Source organism: Prionailurus viverrinus, chromosome X, assembly GCF_022837055.1.
Source record: "Prionailurus viverrinus isolate Anna chromosome X, UM_Priviv_1.0, whole genome shotgun sequence".
Classification (NCBI taxonomy): Eukaryota; Metazoa; Chordata; class Mammalia; order Carnivora; family Felidae; genus Prionailurus; species Prionailurus viverrinus.
In genome coordinates, this window is record NC_062579.1 from 91,792,111 (window position 1) to 91,812,885 (window position 20,775).

The following is a 20,775-nucleotide window of genomic DNA, read 5'->3' on the forward strand; positions in this document are numbered from 1 at the left end:
TTTTAGCCACCCAGGCTCCAGTGGGGTGGACCGAACAGACCAAAACTGCTATACAATGTTTTTGGCTCTTTCTACTAATTTTCCTTTTGTTGGATCTCACATTGGCTTCAGGAGTTATATATGTCTGGGAAACTGACACTGCAAAGTTCTGGCTTGTTCCCTGCCCTGATGCTAAGGGATAAATATAGATCTCAACCACTACAGAAATGTGGCCAGGATTCCAAGGGGTGTGTGCGTGAGGGGCAGTGACTGTTCAGGCTATTCTGACGTGTGGGCTACAGAAAAGCTTCTTTATGTCCAAGACCCTCTTTGGGGAGGGGAGGGGCAAAGCAGGAGCCTGGCCCCTAAAATCAGAACACATAACCCACATTTCAAGGGGCTCATGGGTTGACACAAATAAGGAATATTGTAGGTGGCTCGGTGTGTGTTGGGGGGGTGGGCAGAGCAAAGAGAATCTTTCCTGACACCCTGGATCCTTTTGCATGAGATCAGCCTTATGAAAAAAGAAAGTTATTCTTGGCCATGTCCCCTCACCCCCAACTCCCACCCACGCCCACCCCCTGCACACGCTGATACTCAGCTCTCAATTGAGAAGAGCAAGACTTAAGCTTTCCATTGGGCCTGTAGTATCTTGGGCGCTGGAGGAGAGCAGAGGGCGGGTAGAGCATGAGGTGAGGGGGATGGGGAGTCACTCATCCTCGTGACCCAGAATATCCCCCCTCCCTGTGATGGTGAGCTTGCTTTTCCAGAAGGGCTTTCCTTTGATTCAGGGAATGGGCCAACCAATGAGAAAGGGGCATGTTAGATTATTTTGGGGAAGGGCTCGTGCCAGGAGGGTGCACTTTTACTAGGCGACAAGTGTCCCCAGCAACCAGTGTCTCCTGTACCAGCAGAAGCTCGGGAACTCTCACCCCCTTGCCTGCCTCTGCCGCGTCTTTGCCCACTGACCAGCCATGAGAAGGCAGCTCCGGTCCAGAAGGGCTCCGGCCTCTCCTTACGGTTATCGCTACAGACTTGTGAGTCCCAGGGAGCAGACTATTTTGCTGTCCCTTGTTAGTGGGGTTGTGGTGTGCGTAGATCTTGGCTTATGGCTGCTTCTCCTCGGCATGGGCAGGAACAGTGAGGTTTATGGAAGCCTATAGTTTCAAGATCGAGCAGCGACTCCTGGCACCCCACTGAACCCTACATTGCTGCATTGAAGGAGGAAGCCCCTCTTCCTGGGGAACAAAGATAAGGGAGGGGAAAGATGCCAGAGAAGAAGCGGCCTTCTAACATTGGGGGAAGGGGGGAGTCTAGAATTTAAACAGACCTTTTGGAGTCTGAGAGTAGAGATTTCATTCCCATAGCAGGAAATTCAGCCAGGGGAGAGGGAAGGGGAAAGAGGAAACCACAGACCCAGCTGTCTTGGTCCCCTTGGGTGGGAGCTTCTCAGGAACCCAGCTGCTCTTTTCCTAGAGCAGAAATTCCAAACTAGTGCTAAAATCACAGAATCGTTGCTAGAAGCTGGGAGTAATCTCAGACATCATCTCTCCAGAAGCCCTCGGTGTAGAAAGGAGGCTGCCGGGGCTCAGAGCGCACGAGTGACTCACAGGTTAGCAGGAGAGCCACAGTGAGAATGCAAGTTTCCCCATTTCTAATCTTGTGCTCTCTCTGTTATATGTGCAGTGTGCAACTCCCTAGCCCCCTGATCCTCCGCCACCCGCCTCCACCCTGCGTGCCACCCCACCCTGCCCAACACACACACACACACACACACACACAAGCCCATGCACGGGCACATGCACACATGTGCACACACACCTCCCTCTAGTTGCCATTTATCTCCAGGGTGCATTACAGAGTTCTTTGAACCCAGAGTTTCTTTGAATTTACTTTGCTCTAAATCATTATATATGCCCCATGCAGTACTTTTTTGGGGGTGGGGGAGTGTAGTCTGAAATCTCCCTTAGAGAGGGCTGTGATCCGAGCCCCAGGAGGAAACAAAGCTTAATCCATTTTTCTTTGGAAATGGCCACTTGTATAAGCAGGGATTTAAGTAAAGACTGTCAACAGCCAGCAGAGGAAAACACGAATCCTTCTAACCCCATATCACCCTACAGAGGGCTTCCCTCAGCTTTTCAGCCATACGGTGTAGAAGCTTTCTTTTCACATTTCCAAAGTTCCTCCCAGGTTTCAGAGTGGTCACGATCCGCAGGGCACATATAACTATTCCTTCCCTGGCTTCTTTTCTATGTAACTTTGCTAAAATGTTGTGTATAATTTCAATTCTTTGTCAAGTGCACCAGAAGATCTTGCTCTTTGTAAGAAAGACTTGATTTTTTCAATCTTTTTTTTTTTTTAGTAGGATTCGAATTTTATTTTTTTTTAACACGAAATGTAGTGTCAAATCGGTTTCCATACGACGCCCGGTGCTCGTCCCAACTTTCAAATGCGTCGGGGGAATCTCGCTCTTTATAGGGAGTACTCGATCAAATTTGAAAAGAAACTCTGACGCCGTGAATAACCGGATGCTAATTTCCCTTTTAAAATTAACCAGCCATTCAAACGTTTACGGGGTGTTACTCAATGCAGGGCACAAATTTATCCTTTGGGTCATACTGTTTGTTTATGTGTTTATATGTTTATATATTTAGAGTGCTCAAAATGGAGCCACCCTCTGCCCTTCAGATCTTCCCTTTTAGGGCAACAGGATGGCCACAGCACACACCCACTGCTACCTTCCAACACATTCGCACACACCATCACATGAGGGCAGCGCCACTTTAGGAGACCGGCAAAAACAGACCCTCTCATCACCGAAGGGTTCCCCGCAGGATCCGGTTAAACAGTTGCACAAGAGGGTCTCTCTTGCACCATATGAGGTTCTCCTACACTTGGAAGCAGAGGGGAGGAAAAAAAAGATAATCGAGGTTCCCGAACCCCGGGCACTGTGAGAGCCGTGGGGGAAATTAGCTCTGAGAAGGTTAATTCTTCCCGGGAGGGTAAAGCTTTAATGACAAGCCATCTTTAATGGGATTATCACGAAAGCTCATATCTACAAATAAGATCAGGCTGAGGCCAAGGCCAGCTGCCGCCTCTGCGGAGTGGAGGTGGAGGGCGGGCACACAGGCGACGTGGAGAGAAAAAGGAAGTTGTGCAAATATAAAGGCGATACAAATCCCTCCGCGATGCACTGTTACACTTCAAATTCCCCGAGGTTCCCAGACGCAGGAGATTCTTCGGGGGCATGATGACCACCCACCACAGCGCCCAGTCCTGCTGAGGTTAGGGCGACAGGCTCTGTGGGAGCAAATTCCCCCGGGGTCCAGCCTCAGAAGTTTGAAGTCAGGCGGTTATCCCCGGCACTTGTTCAGTACCTGATGGTTACCTAGCTGTGGGCTCCGCACTGTGGAGGGCCGTCCAGGAGTTACAAAATACCGACTCCGGGGGCCCCTGGGTGGCTCAGACGGTTAAGCGTCCGACTTCGGCTCAGGTCATGATCTCGGGTCCGTGAGTTCGAGCCCCGCGTCGGGCTCTGTGCTGAGTGCTCAGAGCCTGGAGCCTGCTTCGGATTCTGTGTCTGACTCTCCCTCTGCCCCTCCCCCCCCAAAATAAGTAAACATTGAAAAAATTAAAAAGAAAAAAAAAAAAAGAAATACTGACTCTGTCCCCTGGGTGCTCAGAATGTAGTTTGAGAAGCTAGACGTGTACCTGTGTTCACGCACAAGTGAAAGAGATTTACGAACATTTAATTCATCCATTTAACACAGAGTCCACGTTAGAGTCAGAAATCCTCGATTATAAGCACCTGCAATCTCTTGGGAACACAGAACCTAACACATTGTTGTGCTCCAGAAATCTGTTAATCACCTCTAGGCACTTGTCTTTGGTGCGACAGAGGAGAAACGTCATCGTCCAGGGTAGCAAGACCTAGGTTCTGAGACTGTCAACTCTATCACACACTTGCTGTGTGGCTTTACCTACATCCAGTCCCCTGTCTGGGCCTCTGATGGACAAGGGATCTTCAAGGTCCCTGTCAATTCTGATACAGTGTGTGACATGAAGCTGTCCATTTATACAAATTAGAGAGCAATTCAAGAGTGCTTATAATCAGGAGCTAGACAGCGCCGGGCAGACTGAGTACCGAGAGCAGAGCCTTGTCATTCTGTGTCACTTTTACTGATTCTGAACAACCCGATTTTCCAAGTATCGCTCCCGCCCCCCCCCCCCCAACTAATGGCAGCATTTTTAGCTGAGTGTCCTCTAAATGGCCTTTGAGGAATCAGGCAGGGAGGGGGAGGCACGGAGCCCCTGGCCTCTATCATTTGACGCATCCAACCCCAACAGGTGCACAGGCCCGGCCACTCTTCAGATTTGGACAGCAAGAGAGAAGGGAGGGTGGCCTCATTTTCTGCGGCCGCAGTGAGCCTTCGCAGAGCCACAAAGAGCAAAGAAAGATCCACCTCTCCCGCCTATGGCTGGGAGGCATTTGAAATACCGTTGGTGACGTCTGGGTTTCTCTTTTTTGGTTTAATTTTCTTAGAACCACTCAGAGAAGATTACGGTTTCAGATCTCCATGGCTGCAGTCGATCAACAAATATGTGCTGAGCGCTCACTACGTGCCTAGATTTTTGCCGAGGGTTATGGGGTGCGGGGGTGGGTGTGGGGGTGGGGACTAAGGAACTATCTGTTGAAGTTCCGGCCCTCAGGTGGTCTGTTCAACCAGCTTAAGGCAGGAAGAGGTTCCAGCTCAGGGGACAGAGAAGCGACCAATAAACCCCTATGTTCTTCTGCTGGGAAGGGAGTCTAAGTTTTGAGGACGGGCACAGCAGCTGGCCTCTCCTCCTGCTGTCTGTCCCAGGCTACTTTTCGCACAGCTTGGGCTGGTAAGGTTGAGCACCCGCAAGGGTGCAGGACCGGGGGTGGAGCTGGCTTAGACTCAGAATTTGCCATCACGGACTCAAGTGCCTAAATTGACTCCATCCTCGGGGCGCCTGGCTGACTCAGGGGGAGCACGCGACTCTTGAGCTCGGGGTCGTGAGTTCGAGCCCCACGTTGGGTGCAGAGATCACTTAAAAATAAAAATCTTAAAAAAAAAAAGTAAATAAAATAATTCCACCCTCCAGTGTCGAACTCAGCTCTACCCTGAAAAGCCAGACAAAGGGAAGCGGGAGGCCGGGGCCCCAGGACAGAGTAGCGACATAAGCAGTCCTAGGGGAAGAGCCAAAAGGCGTGAAGGCAAGAATAAAACTTACACCTCTGCGGAAAGAGTATTGGGTCAAAAGTGGGTCAGAGAAGGAATATTTCCTCCCAATGAAGAGAGAAAGAAAATGTGCCTCTTGTAACAACCGGTACGTGAATGGGGAAGTGGAAATTCGAAGCATCTCCAAATCTTGAGTCACTTTCCATTTATTTTCTTTCAACTTTTGAAACATTTTGAAACATTTTTTAAGCTTATTTATTTATTTTAAGAGAGAGGGTGAGCAGAGGAGGGGCAGAGAGAGAAAGAGGAGAGAGAGAATCCCAAGCAGGCTGCGCACTGCCAGGGCAGAACCCAGGGCAGGGCTCAAACTCACCAACCGTGAGATCATGACCTGAGCGGATATCCAGAGTCAGACACTTAACTGACTGAGCCACCCAGGCGCCCTGTTTTCCATTTCCTTTTGGCTGGCGGGATGTGCCGCTGGAAGTTTTTTTGTCGAAAAGGGGATTGTGTTTTGTCACCATTCCAGGACGATCAGGATGAAGTAAACCAGAACTACTTGGCAGATGAAGAGGAAGAAGCGGAAGAAGAGGCTCGGGTGATGGTGGTACCCAATTTGGAGGAGGAGGAGGAGGAAGAAGGACAGGAGGAGGAAGAGGAGGAGATAGAAGAGGAAAAGGAGGAGGAAGAGGGTCAGGGTCCGCCAACAGGCAATGCCTGGTGGCAGAAATTGCAGACCGTAAGCGAATACCTGTGGGATCCGGAGAAAAGGATGTCTCTGGCCCGAACAGGTCAGAGTTGGAGTAAGTCCCAGTTGTCCCCATGCCCCAGTCGGGTGTCCTTTGCTTTTGGCTTGGTGTCCAGGACTCCTTTACCATACGTTGGATGGGCTTGTCTGCAAACTTCTCTTAGATTTCATGTAAAGGGCTCAGTGCCTAGGGACATGCCTGGATGTGGGCAGATGCCATGGGAAGAAACTCCGACCGAGCAGGTAAACACACTGGCTTGTGGAGCTGAAATCCGCTGGGCTCAACTTCATTCACGATGCAGAGACAGTAAGGATGAGTTGGAAAGGCACAGATTTTTTTTTTTTTTTAAGGAAGTCCCAGCCCTGTCACTCTGTATCTGTGTGGCCTTGGGCTCATCATTTACCCTCTCTGAGCCTCTGTTTCCTCACCTGCCAAATGAAGGAAATGATCCCTACCTTGTCTCTCTCAGCCGGTCGGCCTGAGGCTCCGATGAGATGTTAAAAATGGAAAGTTGAAAGTGCAGTTGACTGTTGAACGGCACAGGTCTGACCTGCACGGGTCCACACAGGGTTGCTTTTGGTTTTGTTTCTGTGTTTTCCGAGAAGTACAGGCTAGCGCTGTAAACGTTAAGAGGTTCTTTCCTCTAGCTTACTTTATTGGAAGAAGACGGTATATATAACACAGGTAACATACAAAATAGGTGTTAACGGACTACTGACGGTATTGGAAAGGCGTCTGGTCAACATGAGGCTCTTCGCACTAAAGGGTTTGAGGACAGTCAAAAGCCAGACACAGATTTTCGACTGCACGGGCCTGCCGCCCCTGAGCCCCACGTTGTACAACCGTACGGCGCAGGGGACCGGCGCAGGGGACCGTTTCTAGGATACAAGCCCCAAGGCCCTGCCGACCTGAGCAAGGGTTTACAGGATCTCATCATTTCGCTCAGTGACGTCAGAGAAGGAAAGCCGGGGGGCCTGCCCTGGGCGCCAGCCTGTGGGTGCCTCGTGCTCCCACGGCGTGTGCACAGAGAAATCGGGTTTAAAGGGAGCGTTTCCAGCGATTAAGGCTGAGCCCCCGTCACGCTTCATCAACGGCGGAATTGCATTTCTTAGCTTTTCGTCTTTGTGCCACACGCCGCCACCGCTTGTACCTCACAGCTTCCCCAGACTCCTTTCCCAGGGCCTTGCTCACCTCTTGCTCTACGAATGCAAGAGCCTTCTCCTCAGGAGGTTTAGCCTGGGATAAAATTCACACTCGCCACAGTCTCTGCATGGCCCAGAAAAAGAGCGGCCGCTGGTTTGGAACTCAGTTAACCCACAGGAGAAGGGCAAAATAGATGACTCTGTGGATGAAATAAGAGTCCCCTAGCGCCCAGGGTCTAGGTTGCTAAAGTTGATGGTCATGCCTTCTAAAGGCCCCTCTGGCTGAGAATTCTCTCCCCTCCTAGTTTACGTCTCTAATTCAGCTCAGTCAAGGTGAACCGGCCAGCCCTCCTTCCTGGAATTAGGCATAGCAGGTGTGGCGCCGTGAGCAACACCCACCTCCCTTCACCCCTCCTCAGTTCCCAGCCCCACCCCTGCCCATCCCTCAAACTCTCAGCTGGAACAAATGTGCCATTCAAGGAACATTCCGACATTCTGGAAGCTGTAGGCAAATGCTGGACGCTCGCTCCAAAGGGGGCACAGCTGTTTCTCCCTTGCCTAAAGAAGACTAGAGACACGGGCTGTGAAATGCAAGTGTGATTCTGGGAGAGCCATGCTTTAACCCCTAAGCAGCCAGCCATTGGAACCTCACCAGAGAAGCTGATCCAAACTGCTCCTGTGGAGAATAACCCGTAGGCCAAGAAAGAGCAATGAGGGAGAAAGGTTCGAGTGCTCGGGGAAGATAATGGCGCTGGGGACTCTGCATGGCAGGCCATATCCAGGCCTCTGGACAGGAGGTCTGAGGAGAGCCCGGGAACTCAGGCTTCTGCTGTTGGGCTATGCCTGGGCCATGGGCAAATGGCGATGTTAATGCATAGACCACCAAGCGTATGCTTTGCTGTCCTCTTGCTTGAAAACTAGGTGTCCACTTGGGCATTTACTAACCCTATCCCAGCCTGGACATCAACATGACCAACATATTCACCCAGCCTATGATTACATTCTGGGTTTTTTCTTTGGTAGCTGGGTAGCCTCTATTTTTAGGAACTATATGTTATTTTATTGGATACTGACAAGAACCATATGAGGTAGTAATATTATTGTCCCCATTTTACAGATGCAGAAACTGAGGCTTAGAGAGGGTAAGTAACTTATCTAAAGCCCCGCAGTCAATAAGTGGCAGCACTGGGATTCAAACCCAGGTCAGATGAACATGGGGGCGTAATTCTCTTGCCGGAACACCACACTGTCTTCGTGAACGGTAGTGATGAGCAAAGCCCTGATGGGTCGGGTCTCAGGACCTGATGGGATGTTTTGGTGGGGGGAGTAAAGAATCTGGATCACGGGTGCCTACTACATCCAAGATATCCAGGTCTATACAGGCTTGGGGAAAGCATTCAGGAGAGAACCCTGGATTACCTAGAGGAGTGGCCCAAGTAAAACTTGGATGTCCAGAGCAGAAAAAGTTGGAGCGACCAATAGGCTCTGATGGGTATGGTGCTTGGTTTTCCTTGGTGGGGACGGGGGTGGGTGGGAAGCTGTGTTAGCTTAACCTATGGCAGACTTCAGGGCACCCATCCCGGGTGAGGCTCAGGGGACTCACTGCGAGTGCCATTCTCCTACCTACAGCTTCCTAGCCACACATCCTAGACAAAATGGAAGCTATACCTCCAAGGGAACGTACCTGTATTCTATTGCTTTCCTTTCGTTCATGAAACTGAGTCTTCTAGTCCCCCAGGATGGCTCCAGCCATCGGCCCATCCCCAGGATGGGGGTGGGGGTTGAGGAACGGAGGCGAAGACACAGGGCACATCCCATTAGGGCAGCCAAGGGGCAGGAGCCCAGGATCACACAGGTGCTACCGTGTCCTCTCCAGGGACTCCAGCTGAATCGATGCGCTCATGTTCCCGTTCTGCTTCAGTTCATCTTATAAAACATCAAGCTTCCATTTCCAGTTGGGTTACTAAGGATCTTTCTTCTCGTTTCCTGTCCACTCCCCCCCCTCTTTTTTTTTTTTTTTTTTTTTGGCTAATTTTCTCTGGTTCATGGTTCAATTTAAAAATTATTATTCGGATTCAGTTTTGGGTACAGCAAAGTTACGTGGTTTGTTCCAGTTTCTGGTTCACGATTCAGTTCAAATCTGTAGTTCCGACATCGTGTCACTGCTGTGAGCGGAGCCAGATACTGTTGCCCGAGAGAGAGCCTCAAGGAGACTTGGAAAGAGTTTCTCAGCTGCAATCTCATGCTCGTTCACCTCGCTCGGGGCTGCCTCGAACGGGGGCAGACCTAATCCCGATGCCACTCACAGAGGAGGGGCTCACACAACCGTGCTTCTGGTCCGACAGCAAAAATCACAATAATAACAATGGTGAGGGCTGCCATTTAAAGAGCACTGGGTAGGGGCGCCTGGGTGGCTCAGTCACTTAAGTGCCCAACTTCGGCTCAGGTCATGATCTCACATTCGTGGGTTCGAGCCCCCACCTCGGGCTCTGTGTTGACAGCGCAGAGCCGGGAGCCTGCTTCGGATTCTGTGTCCCCCTCTCTCTCTGCCCCTCCCCCCACCGCTCACGGTCCGTCTCTCTCTCAAAAATGAATAAACATTACGAAAAATAAAGAGCACTGGGTATCTGCCAGGCTCTGCGCTCTGCTATTTACATGCATCTTTCAAGGCTAAGAAGTCGGTACGATTACTGTTCTTGTTTTACAGATGAGGAAATTGAGACCCAGGAGGGTGAACGACATGTCCAAGATGAAACAGCTAGGAAATGGTCAGGTCAGGATAGGATGTAAGGAAAAGCAGAATTGCCGGGATTGTTAGGCATGTAGATCAGTATATGAGCTTAAGGGCTACCCTTATTTCCATTTTACCCGTGAGGAGTCGGCGGTAAGGAGAGGTTCTGTCACTTGGCCAGGCGCACAGGTATAGAGCATCCAGGTAGCAAGAGTCAGTAAGCAGGGCTCCTTCCTCCTTCCCTCCCCGTCCTCGTTCCTTTTGAAAAGTCGAGCCACTTAAATATTTGCTAAAGATGAGTAAGATTTGAAATAAGTAGGGTGAAGCCTCACTTTGCCTTGATTAGAGACAAGTCCAGTGGAAATTAATCAAAAGTTTGAATGATAGGCTACGTGAAAAGAAATGCAGTTTTCATCACTTGCAAATACATATAATCACTGGAACCAAGCTGCTAGGACTCTTCAGGGCATCTGCTTTAATGAATAGCGAAGAATGATTTGTACTTAGGACATCAACCGTTGCCCAGAGGGCTCCCAAGCAATTTGCCCTCCGCGGTACATTCAACTCCGCTCCCCTGTGATCTTGCCATCGGTCATCATCTGCTCAGCAAGCCCTTCCATCGGAGATGCCGTAAAGGTACACTGCGATCAGGTCTCCGACACAATTCTCACGAACTCCAAATTGGTGACATCTGAATAAGCCAAGGACATACTGAATCTGGGGGATTTGAAGAGACGAAAAACAACCAAAAAACAAAAATAAAATGCCAACGTGTTTGGGTTGGTTCTGGCTCAGGAGTTCGAGTGAGGAGGCGGGGTCTGTTGGCAAGCACTGATCACTCTCCTCTCTGATTGTTCTGCAGGCCTGATCTTAGTCATTTACTTCTTCTTCTATGCCTCCCTGGCTGCTGTGATTACCCTCTGCATGTACACGCTATTTCTGACCATCAGTCCTTACATGCCGACCTTCACCGAGAGGGTGAAGCCTCCTGGTGAGTGCCAAACGCCCTGTGCTGTCAGAACTTGCTGGACGGAAACCTGCCTCCGCAGCATGTTCAGCCTCAATTAACTTTGGCTCTTCCCGGTAATGACTTAGGGATTCCATTATTAAGAGTAAAAGTAAAATGGTATTTGGCAAATTACGGTCCTTTTTATTTTGATTGCCTGGGGGGGGGGGGTGAAGGTTCCATGGGAATCAATAAAAAAAAAAAAAAATTATCCCAAGAATGGGTTAATATATCTAAGACCTGTTTTCATTGCCAGGAGTGATGATCAGACCCTTCGCCCATAGCCTTAACTTCAACTTCAACGTTTCCGAACCTGACACCTGGCAGCATTATGTCATTAGCCTAAATGGCTTTCTCCAGGGTAAGTTCCTCTGAAGGGGGGAAATCTCTTTGGAAGGATGATGGGGATGGGGATTCAAAATTCGCAATGCACCAGAAACCCCACTCTTATTAACCCCAGCCATCCCGGTCTTTCTTTACCTTGCACCTCCCTCAGCAACTGTACATACAATCAAAACCGCTCTAGTTTGGGATTGTATGTTGCCTTGAAAGCATATAAGCCAACTCTCCAGCACTCTGCTGAGTTCACTGGGGCAGAGAACTTGTTTTCTTTTCTTGAACATTCTAGGGCACCTACTTATGTCCTGGGCTCATCCAGATGAGTCTTGGGCTCAGTAATTATGAAAGATAATTCGAGGTGGGGGTAGTGTTGAGGAAAGAAGGGTGTTTTCCAGAACGGGAAGATTCCTGCCCCCCTATACTTTCTCAAGGGAAGGGAATTCATTGCTTGGAGATGGGCCATCTTCAAGGAAGAGAGCAAGGGTCTTCATTTAATAGCATCCCAACAGGGAGTTAGAGGAAGAATCTCTCTGGGTGACAGTCACTCCAGCATTTTGATTGCAAGTGTTTGCAAGATGCCTATCTCTATAGCGTCATCAGATACCCTTTCAGGGACAAATGAGTGGCTTCTGGAGAAGCCCTTCCAAAGAGTGAAAACTGAGGTAGCAATTTGTTGAGGGTTCAACACAGAGCACACAGGCTATCAAAAAGGAGCCCCAGTGGGTTTACCTTGCTGCACCAATTATTTGTGGCAAAAAGCCAGTTGGATCGGTCTGGTTGTCCCTTCCTGGCCAAAGGGGGTACAGATAGGGAGTGGTAGAATGTGCACTGAATTAGGAGAAAAACAATCTCTTACGTGGTGGGAAGTGTTATGTAAATGCATAAATTTTGTCATTCAACCTTAATTCTGCATAGCAGAATCTACTGTCTCCAGTTTATGAATGGGGCAACTGAGGCTCAGAAAGGGGAAGTAACAGGGTGCCCGAGTAGCTCAGTTGGTTAAGCGTCCAACTTCGGCTCAGATCATGATCTCGAGGTCCGGTCTGTGAGTTCGAGCCTTGCATCGGGCTCTGTGCTGACAGCTCAGAGTCTGGAGCCTTCTTTGGATTCTGTGTCTCCCTCTCGCTCTCTGCCCCTCCCCCGCTCTCTCTCTCTTGCTCTCTCTCTCAAAAATAAACATTAAACAAATTTAAAAAAAAGAAAGAGGAAGTAACGTGATAAAAAGCCTCCTGGCAGCTGAACCAGTGTTTAAACCCACATCCGTGGTTTTGACCCCCTTGCTACTCAAAGTGCAATCTAAGACCCGCAGCATCGGCATCGCCTGGGGGGTTGCTACAAAGCCAGGCTCTCGGGCCCTGCCCCAGACCGGTTGGGTCAGGATCTGCACTTAAACAAGATCCACAGGTGATCTGTATGAACTTTAAAGATTGAGAAATACTGCTCTTCATAATTCTTTGCTGCTGCCATATGACCAGGAGTCAGAAACTCAGTTTTGTATCTATCAGTCATGCTCAGTGTCATTTTGGGTAAGTCTGAGTTTCAGATCCCTCACTTGTAAAATGAGGGGGGCTGGGTCCTCTCTGAGTCCATGTAGTTCCTTTTTGAGCTAAAAAAAAAAAATGTTTTGGGCATCTTAGCCGGCGCAATATCTTCTTTTCTTTCAAAATACTCGTGAGATATTACAGGCGTGTTGCCAGAATCTCTGCTGAGGAAATCCCTCTGAGAAGCTAGTAGATGGAGAAATACCGATTCTGACCTGATGACAGAGGTGGAGAACAGTAGGGAAAGCACTGGGTTTTTAGTTCCTAAGTGTAGATAACATGCCCTACTTAAAAGGGACACATCTCTGAAATAGACATCCCAGAGTATCAATTTCATTCCCAGGAGGACTGGGATTTTGCAATAAGGGTCATGCCCATGTCACATTATTTTTAATGGAACTATCTCAAGAGAAACAATGAGCATGTGATTAGAGCTTCTATTTAGAAACTTCTTATTTGCACATAGTTCTTGTTCTAAAAAAAAGATTAAAACAAAACCTTGAATTGAACGTAGCTTTGTCAAAGGCAAAATAAAGGCTTAACCATAATTGGAATAGATTTTAAATTCCCAGTTGCTCCTGAACAATATTAAACCCAAGTCACAACCTGTCTAGATGAAAACCCAGCAGGACATTTGGAGTTTTACCACTGGTAGATCACAGGTGCACAATTTCCTCTGAAAAATGAAGCTACTGGAGGGGCACCTTGGTGGCTCAGTCGGTTAGGCATCTGAATTCAGCTCAGATCATGATCTCACAGTTTGTGGGTTCGAGCCCCACGTCAGGCTCCACACTAGTAGTGGGAAGCCGGCTTGGGATTCTCCCTCTCCCTCTCTCTCTGCCCCTTCCTCTGCTCGTACTTTCTCCCCCTCTCAAAAGTAAAAAATAAATCTAAAAAAAAACCCACTAAGATACTGGGAACATGAGTGCACAGAGGCTGGATCTGGCAGGACTAACTAGATTCCATCATTTAAAACAAAACTGGAAATGATGCAATAATTTCCAAAGCTCAGTTCCATGGCATCTGGTGGGCCAAAGAGTGAGCTCACAGACAGCCCCTTTTAGCTCTCTCCCTGATGTGCATGCCTTGCGCACATGTTACGTTCCATCCAATGTAAAGGGACGTGAACTCTGAGCGCCTCGGGTCTACTGAGTGCCTCAGTAGACAAGATCTTACCCTCTCAGTGGAGGCTCTGTGGTTGTTGTTAGTTTCTGTCTTTCTTTTTTTCTTTTTTGAAAGTTATTAGAGAGAGAGAGCGCGCGCATATGCTAGGGGCAGAGAGAGAGAGACAGAATCCCAAGGAGGCCCCTCTGTCAGTGTAGAGCACCACAGGGGCTCTAACTCATGAACCGAGATCAAGAGTCCCGTGCTGGGATGCCTGGGTGGCTCAATCGGTTAAGTGTCCAACTTTGACTCAGGTCATGATCTCACAGTTCTTGAGTTCAAGCCCTACATGGGGCTCTGTGCTGACAGCTCGGAGCCTGGAGCCTGCTTCCGATTCTGTGCCCCCTCTCTCTCTGCCCCTCCCCTGTTTGTGCTCTGTCTCTCTCTCAAAAATAAATGAACATTAAAAATTTTTTAAAAAGAAAGAGTCTGGTGCTTAACCGACTGAGCCACCCAGGCGCCCCTGGTTTCTGTCTTTCAACCTAAGCTTCTGTTTTGCAGTGCTAACTTCCCTCGGTAAGGGATGAGAAGCTGGTTTTATCTCCTCTTCTTCCTCCCTCTCGTCTTCTTCCTCTCCCTTCCTCCTGTCCCACAACACGCACGTCTCATTCTCTTGCATCAGGTGGCTCTCATGGACCTCAAAGGGAGATGTTTCCCAGACTGAACTTAAAGAGATTTAGTCCAAGAGTTTCACTCTTTTATATAAGCCATGCCATGACATGATTCAGTCCCTCTTCCAAGATCTGTCCACCGTGTACCTATTCCTCTTCCAGAAGTAGAAGAGGCCGCCCCCCACGCTTACAATTTGCTATAGCTGAAAAGAAATAATGGAGAATAGAGAGAAGTTATAAGGTGACCAACACATGACCCAGAGGTAGATATTCCAAAGTTCCAAGGCAATGAGAAGCAATCAGATGATGGGCCGAGGGGACTAGCCCCAAAGGCTTCCCGGAAAGATGTTACTGATGAAAGTCCCCGGGGAACGGAGGCCCGGTCACAGAGCCTGGGCCAGACTGACTGGCCTTTCAGAGGCTCACCAGCAAGCTGGGGAAAGGAAACTAGGGAGGAGGACTACTGAAAGCATGGCCTTCCCCTGTAGCACCCGTCTAACGTGACCCTTTGCCACCCACACACATGCTTTAGGTTACAATGACAGTCTTCAAGAGGAAATGAATGTGGATTGTCCCCCGGGGCAGTACTTCATCCAAGATGGCGACGAGGATGAAGACAAGAAGGCCTGCCAGTTTAAGCGCTCCTTCCTGAAGAACTGCTCGGGCTTGGAGGACCCTACTTTTGGCTACTCTACTGGACAGCCCTGCATCCTTCTAAAGATGAACCGGGTATATTGGCCCTTGATACTCCGGCGATGATAAGTTGGATGAGCTGGGTAGGAGGGCTCTGGCCACTCCATTTCTCTTGGGCTCTGTCTTCACACACTGCACGTTCGGCCATTTTTACTGACAGCATCATTAATACAAACAACCAGATCAACCTATCAAGCAATAATAGCTTTTTCTCCCTGAACACTTCCTATTTCCACTCATCTCCCCCACCCCCAGCCTGCCCTTTGATGCCCTCTATCAGTAATGAGGTCCTGGGCTGTTTGGAACAGGGGACTGACATGACGTGGGGGGACAATTCTTATAGCATAAAAAATGCATTTTCCTCCTCTCCTGCCATGCCTTAGGTGGGGTAGAGCCTTACCCAGGCACATCCCTCTTAAAACCAGAAAGTTCTTTACATCTTCAGGATTATCTTGCTGCAGTTACCATCGTATGAACATCAGTCCCAAACACCACTAGGGGAAAGCCAAGCTGCACAGTTCTGAAGATATTTTGCATTCTTTGCCCTCTGTAACATTCCTGAGAGGGCAACATAGATGAACTTTATGCCTAAGGAAGGGATGGCTTAAGGGCGGTTAAGAAAACTCCCATTTTTTATTGTCAAATCTGTTTTCTTTTTTTGATTATATATATATATATATATATATATATATATATATATAAACACTGGCTTTTCTTTTCATAGATTGTAGGCTTCCGTCCTGAACTTGGAGATCCTGTGAAGGTTTCCTGCAAAGTTCAGGTAAAGTGCCTTTTTTTTTTTAAGTTTATTTATTCATTTTGGGAGAGAGAGCGCACAGGACCAGGGCAGAGAGAGAGGGAGACACAGAATCCCAAGCAGGCTCTGCACTGTCAGTGCAGAGCCCGATGCGGGGCTCGATCTCACAAACCGGGAGATCATGACCTGAACCAAAGTCAGATGCTTAACCATCTGAGCCACCCAGGTGCCCCTAAAATGCCTTTTTGAATAGGTACTGTTAGCACATCTATTTTATGCAAAAAGATGGCTCATCCCTTCCAAGGGCTTCCCCATGGATGATTGGCTATGGGTTAGGGAAAGGGTTAATCTTTTCATAACTACACCTCCCTTTAGTACCTTCAGGCCTCCGCACTGCCAGAAAGCATTCAGGTCATGTGGGTGCGTGTGTGCCTGTGCTGATATATACCTGTGAAAGCCGAAGAAGAGCCTCAGCTAAGGCCCACAGCAGGGAACGACAGTGTGCCACGTCATTAATTGGGATTCTGTTTACGCTTTTGCTTTTACCTCTAATTACTTGTTTCTTTGAACTAAACAAACAGCTTTCATTAGAGTCATTAGTCCCTGCTTTTAAAACAGAATTTCACTTTTTGCAGCAATGACCAGTGGCACTGGGTGTTGCAATAACAAATGACTACAAGGGAAGTAGAAACAGAACTCCATTAATATGCTAATTAACTGTCCTTCGGGAGACCATTAACTCCTATCTCATCTGCGCCAATTAGCTCCTTTGTAGGAAAAAGCCCTAGATCTTGGGTTTGCTTCCCAGACTGAAGCAGTAGCTCCCTCTGGTTTCGTAACATCGACCGCACCCCCCCAGCCCTGGACAGTTGCAAGACCTGGTGTGTGAAGCTGGGTGATCCCACTCTCAGTACTAGAGATACAGCTCAAAGCTCCAGGCTGGACGGTGACAGATCAGAAAGCAGCAAAAGGCGGCATGTATTCATTCAGCAGGCGTGTATCGATCACTTATTATATACCAGGTACTTTGCTAGGTGCTGGGGGTGCCAAGATAAATATGACTCTGTCTCCGAAGTCAGGGCAATTGCGTATTACAGCTGCTATGAAAGGTGGAGCGGGGACATTGAAGAGGGAAAGGTTCGTTCCACGTGGGAGATGGTGACACTGAAGATGAGGTTTTGGTTTTTTTTTTTTTTTTAAGTTTATTTATTTATTTATTTATTTTGAGAAAGCGCAAGCGGGGTAGGGGCAGAGAGAAAGGAAGAGAGAGAACCCCGAGCAGGCTCCGCGCTGGCAGCCCAGAGCTCGATGTGGGGCTTGAACTCACGAACCGCGAGATCATGACCTGAGCCAAAATCAAGAGTCGGACGCTTAACCGACCGAGCCACCCAGGCGCCCCGATGATGAGTTTTGAAAGGTCAGGCAGGGGTTTGCCGGGTGAACAAGGTAGGAAGGACATTCATTGTGTGCACACGTACATGGGTATGTGTAAACACACACACGTGAGGTGTGACTACAAACTAGTGGGACCGATTCCACAGAGTATTCACACAAAAAAATGAATTTCATTGCTTTTTAGAGGAATGTGTAACTAAATCATAAAGACCAACTCAGTCCTAAACCAACGTATTAAGTGGATAGAATCCTGCTTACGGTTCCCTAGTGGAAGCCATTCATTTTTCAGCTTACACAGACTCTTGCTGAGAACTGTCCTTTCAAAAGACAACAAGCAATATTAAGTCTTTACACACTGTATAGTAATCAATATTGGTCGAAATCCACACCCACTTGTGGAAATCAAGCAGGATAAGGAAATTACTAGGATGAATTAAGGCGTATCGTATGAACGATTACACTATATTGACAGAATAATCACATGCCCCCCGTGAGTGATTTGCTGCTGGTGATGCAGTGTCTGTCCCTTATCAGCCCCCAGCCCTCTGCTATTTAGGACAAGCCTAATGCATAGCCAGACAGCTCAGTCCCCTACCTGATACGCTATGATGATGGTAGAGTTGTTTATTTAATCATTTCCAGTTATGGGTCCCCTCTTGCTTATCGTCCTGACGTCACCTGCTGTGCTTAAGCAGAGAATATGGTCAGAGACATGAGTTTAGGTGGGCCAGACTCTAGGCTGTGTCCCTATGAGTCAGGTCCCTGTGCACCTGGTGTGACATGCCATGAACCGAGCCCACGGTGTACGAGTCGTCGTGCAGTGGGATTATCTAGACGTGGTCTAACTTACACCTGCCTCAAGGTCCAAGACCGGGTGCCAGGCCCAGTATGAGTTCTTTGGAGAGGGCCTGGTGTGTAGGCTCTTGTGCTGGAGCAGCTAAGGCAAGCCCTTTGGAGTCGTCCATCTGGCTCCTCTAGGAGCCAGTGCAGAACCATATGGAGCACCTTGGGACTCCCCAGTCCAGACCTTCCATTCAGTAATCTTGGAACTGGAAACCAAGGCACAATCTCTTTCTGGAAACGCTCTGGGGGATAGGTCTGGGGTAAGCTATGCCCCATTCTGCTTTCGTGGGTCTTCCTGGGACAGTTGGTTGTGGGTCACACAGTGATTTCACCTGGGGCACAGGCCCCTTGAGCTCAGGCTCCAACTCACCGAGAGACCCGGCATCCGTCATATACCTGCTTTTACTTACAGAGAGGTGATGAAAATGACATCCGATCCATCAATTACTACCCAGAGTCGGCTTCTTTTGACCTTCGCTACTACCCTTACTACGGCAAACTGACTCACGTAAGCCTGTATCCTTTTCAGTCTTTGCTGTCAGAAAGAGACACAGGAAGGAAGGGCTGTTTGGTATCTACGGGAATTAGGAGGCACCCGAATTAGGAATTAGGAATTAGGAGTCAGCGGGGTGAGTAGCTGCCGGCCAAGACCAGCAGCCCCCTCTACCAATTCCCAGTACAACCGCTGCTTTCCAAATCTGAAGGAATCTCAGATAGGGTCTGGTCTGACTCCTTCAGTTTACAGATGGAGAAATTAGGGTTCGGAGACAGTGACTTGCCCGACACACATAGCTAATTAGTGACAGAGCCGGGAGGAGACAAATCACTGTCGTTGCACTCAGCTGTGCCCAAATAATCACACTTGCCTGTTCCGCCCAGTGAAAGCCCCAGGGCAGTGGTTGTGGGTCATACGGTGAGGCTTCGTCTCTGGCGTAGAGGTTTGAAAGATCCTAGTTCTGCTTTGACTCATGGTCTGATATCCAGGAAATCATATCACGCAGAGGCAGAATTCGTTTTCCCCAGAGGACAGTCAGACATCTGAGAGGGACTTACAAGAGAAATGTGTGATTTCCCCCACTGTCCCAGGGCATGTCACTGGCTTCAGCCATCTGTGACTTGGCATCATGGGGTTTGCTCGGTTCCCTTTGCGAGGGGTTATCCCATCCCGCACTGTCTGATCCCTTCCATCCTGTGACCCACCCCCGCCCTGTCCCCTCTTCACACTGAGGATTCATTGTTCTTCCGCCTACAGGTTAACTACACCTCCCCACTGGTGGCCATGCACTTTACAGACGTGGTGAAGAACCAGGCGGTGCCCGTGCAGTGCCAACTGAAGGGCAAGGGCATCATAAATGATGTCATCAATGATCGTTTTGTGGGGAGGGTAATCTTTACTCTGAACATAGAAACCTAAGGACTTCAGGGGCCACTTCCGCTAGTTCTGTTTCTGTTCTATTTCATGGACCCCTGGTAGTTCCTGAATTCTTTTTCTTCAATCAGGACACAGCCAGACGGACACTTAAGACAGCAGATGATCTTTCCTTGCCTTTGACATATGTGTAAAATGACATTGTGGCATTGATTTTTTAAAGATAGTCTCTCCTGATGACAAATAGATTCTATTAATTTCCTCCCCCCGCCCCCACTTAAACGAAAACCGTTCTTGCTGCTACAAGCCTCTCACCGTAGTGTAAACATAGTGTCTGATAAAATTCACAAGGGCCATGAAGGAGACTTTCTATGATGGTTTGAAATTCATCGTGTTTTGTAAGATTCTGTTGTTTTGAGAGGTGAGATTCCTCCCAACCAGGCTGATAACTAACCTTTTTTTTGTTTGTTTGTTTTTGTCTTAACCTGCCTGGCAAGTTCCTTCCCTGGGAATCGCCGATCAGACCAACCCAGAATACACCTAGGGCTACCAGGCCTAGAGAACTCTATACCCAAGGGTGCTTGAGGGACTGGCTGTCTCAAATGGGCAACTAAAACAAATACTGATTTGAAGACTAGGTTATCTTCAACTGGGACAGAAAGCAGTGCTAACTGGATATCGTTCTGGAATAGAAACGAAGACCTTTCCTATGACTTTTTTGGGAGGCGGGGTCCATAGCGACTGGGGAGAATACCTACCATGTGGATGTGACCGGTATTTGATTCCTTGCTCTGTGGTGTCATCATCCAAAGGCCAACATCCTTGCATGCAGGTCTGCCTCGGCTTCAGGGAAAGGAAAAAACAAGGAAGATTTCCGCCAGCGAATTATTCTTGGGCTGTCTGCTTGACAGTACTATAATGTTCTTTGAGAACATCGGGGATGGGCGTGTTGACCCCCGGCTACAGCCCTGGGGATTGAAATCATGGTCTGCCAACTGATACGTGGCGAGACAGAGAGCTCCTGCCGGGTCACCCTAAATCCAAGGCCCGTTGCTAGCGTTCCATTTGGCTAGAAAACGACATGAGGCCGATGTTTACCCAGGTTGTGGATCGGCCAGGCTGCTTTGTCTTAGCTTTGGCCATGGGATCATTCCACTGCGTCTTAACACCTCCACCAGGGGGAGGGCTGGGACAAGGAGAAAAAGCGAGCATTTGAGAATGGCATAGGGTCTCAGGGTCCAAAGTAAGCTGA

At 48.7% G+C, this 20,775-nt stretch overlaps 1 protein-coding gene across 2 annotated transcripts; it reads left to right on the forward strand.

Moving 5' to 3' along the window:
* Positions 1–953: 953 nt before the first annotated feature.
* On the forward strand, positions 954–19,955 carry ATP1B4 (ATPase Na+/K+ transporting family member beta 4). 2 transcript variants are annotated; one of them, XM_047844155.1, is made up of 8 exons: positions 954–1,016; positions 5,713–5,986; positions 10,668–10,796; positions 11,068–11,172; positions 14,999–15,195; positions 15,884–15,940; positions 18,567–18,662; positions 19,407–19,955. In XM_047844155.1, exons 1-8 carry the CDS (start codon positions 954–956, stop codon positions 19,566–19,568), a joined length of 1,083 nt encoding a protein of 360 aa, XP_047700111.1. In that variant the 3' UTR covers positions 19,569–19,955. The 2 variants fall into 2 exon arrangements, with proteins under 2 accessions (XP_047700111.1, XP_047700112.1); XM_047844156.1 differs by having other exon boundaries at positions 5,713–5,974.
* Positions 19,956–20,775: the final 820 nt, after the last annotated feature.

What these genes read in the sequence shown, in the direction of transcription:
- ATP1B4 (XM_047844155.1), top strand. Translation starts at nt 954, where the DNA reads ATGAGAAGGCAGCTCCGGTCCAGAAGGGCTCCGGCCTCTCCTTACGGT. An exon ending in CCTAAATGGCTTTCTCCAGG is followed by an intron (nt 11,173 to 14,998) that starts GTAAGTTCCTCT and finishes CACATGCTTTAG; the next exon opens with GTTACAATGACAGTCTTCAA. An exon ending in ACTACGGCAAACTGACTCAC is followed by an intron (nt 18,663 to 19,406) that starts GTAAGCCTGTAT and finishes TTCCGCCTACAG; the next exon opens with GTTAACTACACCTCCCCACT.